The sequence below is a fragment of the Hetaerina americana genome, unplaced genomic scaffold (genome assembly GCF_022747635.1).
Source record: "Hetaerina americana unplaced genomic scaffold, ioHetAmer1.1.p SCAF_40, whole genome shotgun sequence".
Taxonomy (NCBI): Eukaryota; Metazoa; Arthropoda; class Insecta; order Odonata; family Calopterygidae; genus Hetaerina; species Hetaerina americana.
Genome location: NW_027286986.1, coordinates 4,635,255 through 4,648,106, shown reverse-complemented (window position 1 = coordinate 4,648,106; position 12,852 = coordinate 4,635,255). Strand labels below are relative to the sequence as shown.

The 12,852-nt window shown below is 41.4% G+C and overlaps 1 protein-coding gene across 1 annotated transcript in view; it reads right to left on the bottom strand.

Moving 5' to 3' along the window:
* Positions 1 to 9,619: 9,619 nt before the first annotated feature.
* The window catches only part of Dysb (dystrobrevin binding protein dysbindin), a 19,753-nt gene continuing 16,520 nt past the window's right edge, over positions 9,620 to 12,852 (bottom strand). The window contains exon 6 of the mRNA XM_071591046.1: positions 9,620 to 10,975. Coding sequence (XP_071447147.1) covers positions 10,854 to 10,975 — 122 coding nt within the window. The 3' untranslated portion in view covers positions 9,620 to 10,853. The remainder of the gene's footprint in view (positions 10,976 to 12,852) is intronic.

Genomic DNA, 12,852 nt, shown 5'->3' with positions numbered 1-12,852 from the left:
GATTTTGTCCGTTGTCTTGGAGTTCTCTTATAATATTTAAGACTGTGATAAAGGGGAGAATGTTAGGTAAGCGAGGCAAGGAATAAAATGAAAGAATTATGCATCATTGAAGAGGGTCTTATTGTAGTGTCGGATATCAAGTTGTTTTGGTAGAAGAGGAAGTAAATGCATCATTGTACCATTATCTAGACTGTCTATGCCAAACCCTATATTTACCATTTGGATTATCATTAACAAAAATGATCGTAACACTACAATTATAAAACTTGTCGGCAATTTGAAGCATACCTTAGATTTCACTGATCCACAAATTTTAGCTTGGCAATGGGCCTAATGAAGAAATTCCTCGAGGCATGCCAGATTGCCACATCGTCACTTCAAGGTCTGCCCAATAAATACATTAACTGAGGCCACCCAAAAACTTTATTTAGCAAAATTTAGCGTACTTCGATTTTGCCCCCTTCAACAAAGGACTCTCCATTTGTTCCTATGCACTTATTCCATCTTCTTTTCCACTGTTTAAAGCACCCTGGATTTGTCCATCCTTAGAGAGGAGATGCCCTTGAGAGTCTTGAGTCGTTTTCTGGTGCTGGCTGGCCTCCTTCAATCAGCCTCGGCAACCAGTCAGGATTTTGGATGGTGCACTCTAGCAGGAGTTGACCGTCCGTCATCCATCGGCTGTTCCTCCCCATCGAAAAAGGCACCGGTTGGCATCATCACTTTTATGCTTGAACAAGAGTTCCAGCAGCATATTCCTAAGGAAATTATTGAATCCTTAAATTAGGCCAGAGTTGCCAAAGTCTGATTCATACCCATTGAAGCTTAACTTCTTGTCAGTCAAATCCATTGATCTTAATGAAGTTTATATTCCTGAATCACAACGATTTATGCCCTAAAGGTCAACTAAATTTGAGGTCACTGTAAGAGTATATTACTTGTATTACTGAAAATACACCCCTTTCCTAATTTCTACCCAATCAAGTGCATTTGCACTTGACCCACTGCGAGGTGTTAATTAAGCTGATCAATGTTGTCTTTGTCAACAGAAAAAGGTCGTGGATGAGATGAAGGAAGAGATTCGGAAGTTGAAGGCAATCATTGTGAAGCACGAGAACAGGATAAGAGCACTAAGGCCGTTGGCGAGCGTTGCCCCCGACCTCAGCATTGCCCCAGCGTTGCTCCCAGCGCTCTTATCCTGTTCTCGGGCTTCACAATGATTGCCTTCAACTTCCGAATCTCTTCCTTCATCTCATCCACGACCGCATTCTGTTGACAAAGACAACATTGATCAGCTGAATTAACACCTCGCAGTGCGTCAAGTGCAAATGAACTTGATTGGGTAGAAATTAGGAAAGGGGTGTATTTGGAGTCATGCAAGTAAAATACTCTTTAGTAGAATAAATGTCTCTCGAGGTATGAATCATCTACTACCACAGTCTCAATTACACGATCTTCTTTGGGAATAAGTTACCACCACTTGACTTGCGAGGGGAATCGACGACTTGAAAATGTTAGGTTGACTGCTTGGATAAGATAATCGCATTTAAGGCTGCCTCTTCGGGTTCACGGGCAAAATTTTGCATAGTTACTTATGATGACGTAGTACAATTAATACAGAGTGCCATTTTACTCTCAGTTGCCGAGCGATGTACCATGGAGACATCTCCGAATCCATTCATCCGATCTTATCAATGAAATCACCTTCGAAGTTATCTTCGCCTCCTTCGAGTGAAACCTATGAAAAGGAAGAAGAACGAAAATTAGATCGTTTAAAAATTGAGTTCTCCTACACATCGCTAAAATATGTCCGCTGTACGTTCAGAATTACAATTCCCAGTTCTCAAACAGTCGAATATATCTTATCTGCACTTACCTTTCCAGTGCTTCGCGAAGTGAGCCCAGCCCTTCCCGCTCTCGCCGTCTCACTCGAAGCGAATTAACCGATTGAGTGCCTGGTTCACTCGTCAGGCGAGGGGTGTCGATGAGGGCGCAAGTCTCTCCGCCCCTCCGCCACATTCCTCCCCTTGGGCCAGGGTCCACCGTGGTCGGAGGAATTCACGTATTCTCGAGAGGCGGGTTGTTCGATCAGCCTTGTGTTCCAAGGATTCCACGGTTGACGCACGCCTATCGAGAATTCTGATAGAACCTCGCCGGCAACCGAGGCCACCATTCCTTCACGAGTCCTTATGATTCTGAGTCATGTGAGGGCACACAATGTCTCGTCCTCGGAGGAAGTGCAGGAAGGTGAAAACGATTAGGGGAAGAAGCCGGGACGGCGAGATATCATGAAGAGGTGGAATGGAAAATAGCAAAACTGAGAAATTGCGCACAGGGATTCGGCTGGCTACACAGAATTCATAGATATTAAGATTATAAATAAAAAAATTAAGATTTGATTAATATGTCTTTATGTTTAATTAGCTTTAACTATTTACTACGACAGAGCTATGCAAGAAATGTCACAATCGTTCGTCAAATGTCTCACCTTTGAATAGTCGTCAATGTGAGGAGTTGCTGTTTAATTCAGAGAGAGATTTAGATAGTACAACACTTGAAAAACCATATAAATTCATAATTAAACAGAGTTTTCGAACGTCTTCTTGCTTATTAAACATCAATGTTACGTCCATTATGCCCACTCCTAATATCCATTAAACCGTAGCATTATCAGCGATAAACTTGTTTTATCTTCCTTATTGAGCGAGAATGTGCTCGGCTTACTTGAAGGTCTTCAAGAATTTGAAACATACTGTGAATTCTTGAATCTGGTCTCAAAATTTATCGTGAATTTTGTTGTTATTCCTTGTAATTATGGAATTCATAACATTTTGAAACATAATACGGCAATCGGCGTTAAACATACGAGGAAAAAACACTCGTATACCAATATAAGGTATATAATCCCTCCAATGGACTACAACCTTGACGTGGTGGGCTTTGTGCGTTCCGATGACCCCTAGAGTTGTCCTGGCGGGACCAAGGATAGTTGCTCCTGACCTTCGACCCGTGCCAGATAGGTCGCAGGTCAAGCGCCAGATGAAAGGTAGTCCACGCAACGTCTGTTAATCAGTGAGGCGGCGGCAAAGAATCACAGTCGGGCGGCCATTTGAGTGGATGGTGTCACGTTGAAAACACTATTGAGGAGAGCAATTTTAATAATCCAAAGATTTCTATAATGGGCAGTATAGAGAAAATGAGACGTGGCAACTACGGAACTCGGCCCAATTGGCCGCGTGTCGTGCCCGGTAGTGGGAGATGCAAAACTTCCCACCGCCATCCTCTCACGAAACCCATGGCAGGGGAAAAGGATAGCAGCAGCCCAAAATAAGCAGCAAATGGCAGAATTAATTAGAATAAGAACTTAGAATGTCAGGACAATTTTGAGGAGAAGAAAATAAGAGGATATAAAGCGAGAGATGGAAGGAGGAAATATAGATATTTTAGGTTTATGTGTGTTGAGATGGAAGGATAGCGGGATTGTTGGAGTGATATTTACAGAGTATCGTAATAAACAGCTGAGGAGACGAGAGCCAACGAAGTGTTGCCATAATATTGAATGAAAAGGTAGGTAGAAGCGTAGTCAACGTGGAACATGCAACGGATAGAATATTAATAGTGGACTTTTACCGACGAACTTGGTTATTATTCAGGTATACATGCCACCGAGCAACCATACGGAGCAAGAGGTCGGTAGGATAAACGATCAATTAGAGGACATAATGGCGTGTGTTCCCGCAGGGAAACATTTGATAGTGATGAGGGATTGGAATGCGACGGTAGGCGAAGGAAGCGATGGTGATGAGAGGGAGGACTACGGTTTAGACACGAGGAATGACCGCGGGGAGAAAGCAAATGAGTTCTGCAGGAGACAGGGGTTAGTCATCACCAACACTTAGTTTAGACACCACAAAAGACGCAGGTATACATGGAAAATGCCAGGTGACTCAGGGAGGTATCAGATAGATTATATCCTGGTTAGACACAGGTTTAGGAACAGTGTGATAAATTCGCACAGCTTCCCATGAGCGGATGCGGACTCTGACCACAATTTAGTTGTTATGAAATGTAGCGTCCGTTTCAAAAAGATAAGGCAGGGGCGGCGGGTTATAAATGGAATGTAGGAGCATTAAATGGATTGAAGAGGAATAAGTACCAACAGGGGGTAGAGGAAATCATGGGGGATGGTAAAGAGCTAAGTATTATCAAATAAAAATGGGAAAGTATCAAGGAAGGGTTGTCTAAAGCCGCAAAAGGAACTGATTGTAGGAAAAGGACAAGGAAACCAAATATCGCGGATGAATGGATTAGAAAGATATTTAAACCATATACACAGTAAACAACCCTTAGATCGGTTTGGATTAAATGATGAAGTTCACGCCCGTACTAAGCCTGACGGCATGTGAAATCCACACATCAGGGTAGGGGGGCCAGTTTCTATTCCTGTGCCGCCTATGGTTTCCCAGGAAGAGCTGGTTCTCGAAAAATCACATAGCTTGGATGGAGCTGCAGGTGCCCTGACAGGCTTGCCCGGGAATCAAACCCGGGCCCTCCAGTCAGTAGTCCAAAGCTCTACCCCTGGACTACCGCAACCCACAGAAAGAGATATAAGAGAGATGGAAATGGAAGAATATAATTATAGAGTAAGGTATAAGGAAGTACAAACATTTGAACAATAAGTTTAGATGAATGATATATGAAGCAAAAGAAGCATGATGGAAGACGCAGTACGAGGAGACGGAAAGTTTGCAGAGGAAGGGTAGAAGTAGTGCGCTCTACAAGAAAGCCAAAACATTATCTGTCAGAAAAGTATGTCATTACTTCTGTTATTATAGCTATTATAAATCTTCCAATAAGTAGTACATGTACATCCACAGCCTAAATTTATAAATTATGCTTCCATTCTTTAAGCCATCATCCTCTTGTGGCTGACACTTCAGTTTTTAACGTTGACCTCCCAATCGATCTTAACCATTTCAGAACAATCAGCATTATACCCTTGAAGTGCGCCTTCCCCTCCTGAGCCTCCTTTGCCTCTTCGCTCTCCAGTATTCAGCGCGGCGGCGTAACTTGGGATTTCCACTTGTTCTACTCCTCATTGGTATGATTCGTCCACATTTATCACAGAGATTGCTCGTATTCATCCCCGACGCCCGTGACTCTACTTTCTTTCTCGCTATCGATCGTCCTCGAGTGCTCTTTCTGATTTTCGGACTCGTCCCCGAATAAATTCTTTTGGACAGCCTCCACCCAAGGGATGACCTCTCCACCCTGCCGGCTTTAAGCTCCCTGCGCAGAGACGACCGCACGCGTGCTTCCAGGTCGCCGTGGCGGGTTGCGTTGTCGGCCGACTTCAAAATATCCACCAGCCTCCTCACCGGACAGCCGTAGTCAGATGGCTGGCGATTCCGGTCGACCGTGGCGAACTCACGCAACGCCTCCAGGACACACAAGCTGAAGTTGGAGGAAACTAACATGGCTGCTTTTACTCGTTCTCCTGCGTTCCTTTTTTCCATCATTCTCTCGTCCTAGTAAATTTTTAAAAAATTAACGTGGTGCATAATTAAGCAATGCGCAGTTCAAGGCTGACGAAGTGGACGTAACAGTCTAAATTACACCCCAAGAGTAACATTCTGTTCGTATTGTGTCAGGTCTGCATCAGTGTTTGTTTTCATTTGTTGTCAATCATTATTTCCCTGTACACATTGTTGACTGCAATTTGTGTTATAATAAGGAGTTCCTCTTGTTTGTTGTGTGGTGCGGTGTAACATGGCATGAAAGGCTGCCCGTTTTATTGAATGGTGATGCTTGGATGTGGAGTGGAATTATTTGGTCGGAGGGACACTTTTTTCTGTTCATGGAAAGTTCGAACCTTTGATTAATTATTTTCACAGTCAAATCCAGCAAATTCAAAGCACCGTCTGATCCGTCCATAGCGTCAGCAGCCGATAGCGTTCACCATAGCCCAGGATGCTTTATACCACGTATCTAAACTTGACGAGCACCGATGGCGAAGAATTCCATTTCTTGGCCACATTTCACTCAGGATACAACAAATAATCTCCAAAATTAAATCAATACATCGTTTTCCAGCCCACTCACTTCAAAAAAAGCATCATGGGTACATCCAAAGACAAAATTGACATAATGCAACAAAGTGGGATTTATAAGCTCAATTGCACGGACTGCAACGCCATCTCAATTGGACAGGAAGGGCGGATATTTGATATTAGGATCGAAGATCACCGATCATGCTTCACAAAGAAAGACAACAGATCTCAATTTGCCAAACACTACTTGGAAAAGAATCATACCAGTAAATTCAAGCTGGACATTCTTCACACAGAAAAGAAAGGACGCAGGTTGAATGCTTTGGAGGAGTTGGATATTTGGCAATCCCTTCAGTCTGACAGATTTGAGGTGTCCAACGAAACAATATACCTCTCCCGTTCCCCCCTCCTAAATTTCCCTAAAAGACTCCATAATCTTTCCCCACCAACTCCACCCCCACAAAGGCAGTGATGACCACCGACCTTCCTTTAAAGAGGGTCGAACCGTTGCGGACAAACACCCCCCCTCCCCTAGCCCACTAATAAGCTGCTGCACCAGTACATACCCCTTCTCCCTTTCCCCCTACCTTCCTCCCCTAATGGCGCTACGCTATATAAGATTTTTCATGCATGTCACCTGATGATTCGCAGCATCGAAGCCATGGTCGTGTGAAGTAATGTGGAAGTGCCAAGTTTCTTTCTCTACCCTCATCATGAAGGAATTCCTCAAAGTTAAGCCTGAAACTATTATGTTTATCAAATCACACTTGTCCAAGTCATCCGGAAAATCGCGTGCCCCCATACGACACGGCAATTAAGAAGCTGCTCGTGCACATCAAAAGACCTACGACACGATTTGAATCCAGTTTCAGCTGTACGGATGAACTGATCCGGCGAAGCCGGGCATAACCACTAGTAGGTGCGTGTATGCGTGTACATGTGTAAATTTTCGCCCGACGAAATATTTACATGTAAGGCTGGAAGTAATCAATAAGTAAAGCAATCGTGAACACATACCAGTCAGCATATTTTGCTGCGAATAAACCTTCAAAAATATTTGCCAAAATGACTGATCTGATGGGTAAATGTCACGAATTTCACATTCTATAAATTAAAAATTATGTCGCTTAAACCTATTTAAAGGACCATGTTACCAAGGATACATCATACAAGTACATACATAGACACGAACTTTGTTCGTGTCGCCAGTCCTTTGGCGCCACTGCTTTCCTATCCATGTCCTTCGTATCGTGTCAACGTCCTCAGAATTGCACGAAGTGAATGTTTTTCGCGAGACGATTTTCCTGATTCCTCTGCTTACGCTTCGTATGGGGGGCAAAGGAGCAGAACAGAGAATTATGGGATGTAAAACAAAAGAGCCGGGAACGGTTTTCTATCACTACTCCGGCCAGGAGGGTAGAAAACAATTATTTCAACGGGTAGTGCATATTTTTTAGCGATTCTCGCACTGAATATTATTGAAGGAATTAGGTTTTTTGGGCATAAGGGATCTAATTTGGCTATATTACCGAAAAGCTGAATAGGTTTCCTGTATCATCCTGAGCGACGTGGAAAATAGGAACCTGCATAAGCCCTTGTGAACCACATCGTTGATCCATGAAGAGGTCATCGAATTAGGCACTTACCAAAATCATGCTTATAAAATTTCGTTCACCACATGATACCAGTTAGGTCGGTGCAAGCAAAGAACTTTGCTTGGATAGTGGCAGTGTATACAACTGTTTTGCTCAGTGGTGTATGTATCGCCCAACTGATGATTGATGCACCATCAGTTGGGCGATTATAAGCAAATAAAACCCAATAGGTTACTCATCATTTCCATTACGTGCTAGTACAGAGGAAAGTACATAACTTTAAAGAAGTTTATTTTTGCCTCATTACTACATGTGGTGAATGAATAAAACTAATGAGTAGAATCTCATTTAGTAGTTAGTAGTAGATCCCAGTAATTTAAAGACCCTTTCCGATATCTTGGTGCTCTTTTTGCATGATTTCAGTGCTCATCACTGTAATTTTTTTTAAATTGACCAAATGCACCAGCAGCATGGGCTGTATTAATATGTGTATTAACTGAATGTTACTCTACATCACTCCTAAAAATCTCTGACAAGGGCAAACTTGGTTTTCTTATGATTTTGGACTGAATTCCATTCAATCCTCCTCTAATGGCTTTACATGAGGTACAAGAGGAGTTGCTGTTGGTTTGCATTCAGACATTTTGAATCTAAAAAGAACTTCATCAATATACCATTTTGCCTCTTCCTTGGGTGTAAAGTAGCGTTTGGAGAATAATTCATAGCTCTTTGATGCAGGACCCATGAAGGCCAAATACATAGGACTTGATCAAGCTCTAGTTTGTCAGTCAGCCAAGGGGTTGCAAGCATTGCTGAGTGACTTGGAAATTCAGTGCAATATACAGGATGTAAACAGCATGGAAACATAGTCATTGAAGCAAGATTATAGACGTAGATTGGAGAATTTGGAATGTGGGTGTGGAGAAGGATGGAGAAGATGAAATGGACAGAAAGGAAAACAAATGAGGCGGTGTGATGGGCAAAAGAGAGGGGTTTGTTGGGAGAAATCACAAAGAGGCAGGAGAAATGGATGCAAAGCATATTGATCGGCAGTGAGATGTTGACGACTGTGATAGAAGGGAGGGTGTTAGGCAAACGAGGAAGGTGCAAAATAGGATATGGATGTAGGACGTAATAAAGGGAGGGAGGAAGTATACAGGGTTGAAGAGGTACTTGTTGTAGACTGGGATACTGGATTATCTTTTACTGGGAGGACAATATATTTATTTGGTAGTTGTGTCCATCCAAAACATAACTTAACCGGTAGATTACCCAAATAATATTAATAATAATATATTCTATGAACCATTCCCTAAAAAAGAAGCATTCCATCAAAATAAAGAGTTCAGATTCACTGACATCACAATCCTGCAATTCACCCAATGCTTGCATACATGATCACATTTCAACAATTCGCTGAAACCTTATGACTTTGATCTTGGTATATCTGACGGAAGAGGCATTTTAGCTGGTAAATATTTTATTCTGAGATTTCATCCCAAATAACAGGCTTCAAGGTTTCAAGTAATTCTTTATTTTGCTCTGGAAATGGATTTCAAGATTTTGAGGACGAAGATCAAAATGCACCTGCCCAACTACTGTTTTCTTCAGTTAAATTTTTTGTGGGCATAAAAATTATAGAGTAGTACAGTAAATCAATATGGAAGCTCATGAAATCATATAGGAAATCGATTATTTTCTTCAAAATGTGGATAAAAAAGGAAGTGTCTCTCCGCAACACCATTTCATCCTAAATATCAGCAAACATGGTATCACCTGTAACAAGTATAATTATTTCTTTCATATGCACAGCTAACTAGAATCATGATTACATACAGTGGTTTTCCAACACTGTTCTAAACTATATCTTTGGACACTCAACAGAAAAAACTCGGGGAATGGTGCAGAGGAAGCCAGAGAAATTAATTCACACAGTCTACGAGTAACCAAGTCTTTATTCATGCACATGGTATAAAGAGGTGAATGGCAAGCCCTTTAATTTTGTGTCATTTAATTAAAAACTGAAGAGATTTATACATATTGCTCTCATTCTACAAAGAATGCCTTTTTCTAACTGCATCATTTAACCACTTTAATCCGTACTTACCTATATATTAATGAGAATGCCGGCCACTCAAATTTGGATACTGAAGTCTCATAAGGCAGAGGGGCAATATCCCCAGGGATTTATTTATTAATTATCTTAGGAAGTCCTTTCAAGGAAATATTCCTACTTTCTTGCGCACTACAGACTCAAAATTTGTTACATTTGATGTTTTCTTGCTTAACTTTGTGAAAGCCCACGATCACTGAAGTAAAAAACCAAATTATCTTTCCACTAAATTTTTTATTAGGTACGACTAATTTGGATGCACTGGTATCATCCTTGGGTGCCTGAGGATGATGCCCATACATTGTCACTAGTCGTGCCTAATAAAAAATTTAGTGGAAAGATACTTGGGTTTTTTTTACTTCAGTCAAAATTTCTAACAAACGCAACCACTTTATATGCCTGATGTGGGAAAAAATACTTAATAGTAAGTACATTTTGTTTGCATAGGCTTGCGTGTTATAGGTCAAAGTTATACTCGTATGCCTACGACGACACAGGCTGATTTTAGAGCAAATTTTTGAGTAAAGATGTCTCATGGGCCAGGATATACGGTTAGATTCAGATTATTATAATATAGCAGATTCTGAGGCAGGTTAACCATCTGTTATTCCTTAAAATACATCGACAGAGATAAAATGGCAATAATGACTAGATTTTCCTACCATATGAGATGCCCCTAAGCTTCTGTGATTTAGAACGACAAACAAGAGACAAGGGAATTCCAAGGGTAGGAATAAGGAGCTCGCATAATATTCATTATGACAAGACGGCTGAAGTTCAAACAATGTAGTTTTTCATAAATTTTATTTTTTTATAAATTTAATTTGGCATAGTTTGTTGTATTATCCACTCCTAGTGACCCATTTATAAATGCACCCGGCTATTTACAATAGAAATGTCTTTTTTTTTACATTTATCACATCACATACCTTGTCATGGCTTCAACAAATGTTTAGTTAAGAACAAGGAATTGAATTCAAATCCCATAAAATGTGTGAAAAAGCCAGCAGCTACAATGAATGAAGTCAATCAAACGCATGGCAATGGCAATCACTGATGAGCCTGGAAGTGTGATTCAGAGCGAGACACTCCCTTGCATCACTCCTGCATCAGGAATTCGTCCAGCGCAGCTCCATCTCCATCATCATCAAGCACCACATCATCTAACGACACCGCCTGCCCTTCTCCCAAACCCTGGTGCTCCAAAACTGACTTTAACTCTGAAACAGCCCACCACCAACCCCATTAACATTCATCACTCATCTTTGGTCATACAAAAGAAAATATAAATGCTCCAACACCAAGGAGCACATTATCACTATTAACCCAAAAATCAGGATAAGCAATTCAACAAACAAATTAAATAAATAAATTAAATAAACAAGTTAGAAAAGTTAAAACATGAGAACAAAAAAGAATAACATGCAAGAACCAAAATCTATTCCACTCCCAATCATTCAAACGTTCTGCAATACAATGAGAGCCCATAAGCTAAATATACTAGCGTGACTGCAAATATTTATTGAGCGATAACCCAAAAGCAGTAAATTTATTTAAGTGAAATTATTGACTTTGTAATTCCAAATGCTTCATGCAGAAAGGTTTCGACGTTGAACATCATCATCACCAGGTGGTCTTCATAGAAGCCAACACTCCCCACTCCTAGACACACCCACCACTCTCCCAAGTCAACTACTGACACCAAAAGATGTGATTCTCTTTCCCTCCCACCTACATTCCAACCTTTTCACCCCTTCACCCTCCCTCCCTCCCTCTCCGACCGAACACACCCCCCCCACCACCACCACTCAGAAGGTTTACATACCAAGTTGGCTTCCATTAAGACCATCTGATGATGATGTTCAATGTCGAAACCTGGATAGTATTTTAAAATAAAGTGTGTGGAATTACAAATTCAATAATTTCATTTCAATATGTTATGTAAATTGCATTAAGTGACGTGAGACACAATAAATTTCAAAAGCAGTTAAGTCTAGGCGTCCACATTGGAGTAGCAATGACAAAGAGAATCATTCCAAGAGCAAGAAAACCCACGCAGGTGAGAATGAAAGTCACAACATCTGGTCCCGTAGGAGAGGGCATTGCAATGACCACCCCTTAATCAACTGCAATGCCCCTGGTCTAGACAATCAAGGTGAGCATTTGCCACTAATGCTAACTCAAACTAGAATATAAGCATACCCAGGAGCTGTGTCACTTCATTCCTCAACTTTAAGCAAATTGACATTCCTGACAGCTGCAAAAAATGCATACGTCGCAATTTACTCATGGTTTTTTCATCAACCACAATACGGAGAAAACAAGAACTATGAGAAAGAACAATTTTCCCGATTGTTCCAACTCGGAAGTAGCTCACAGAGGTGAAGCAACCGTTGCAGCCAGTTCCATGGATTTCATCTGGCCCAGAGTTGAAAACCAACCCCTCCTTGGTCTCTCCAGGGGAAACACAGCGAGCGTGGAAGAGATGAAAATCTGATGGAGCCAAATCAGGTGAATAAGGTGGGTGTGGCAACAATTTATACCTTAGTTAACGTATTTTTGCCATGGCAATTACACTTGTGTATGGGCGTGCATTGTCTTGTTTGAAAGACAATGCATGACATTGCTTCAGCGATTTCTCACACTTCTCGTCAACGATCCCCCACAACTATTCTATGCATTTTTGCAATAATTTCTGGGGCAGTGGCCAGACATTTTGGACGACCACCACACGGATCATCATCATCTAAGCTGTCCCAGACAAACAAACTCGTTTGTCCACTTGGCAGCAGTTGAATATGAAGAAGCAGAGTCCCCCTTCGGTGTTCTGAAAGTCGGCATGAATTTCTTTTGCTGTCATACTTTTCTTAACAAAGTACTTGATCACTGCTCAAATCTCAATTTTTTTTCTCATCTTCACAAATCACTGCATGGGAACAACAACACAGAGGCGTCCGCACCACAGATCTTTTCCCATAGCAATGATGCGTTACATGTTTCCTCATAAAGGATTACCCGCTATAATGCTGGAAACTTGTTTACACTAGCACTGCCATCTGGTGGTGATTCTGAGAACCTTTCTGACTACCCTTGTATA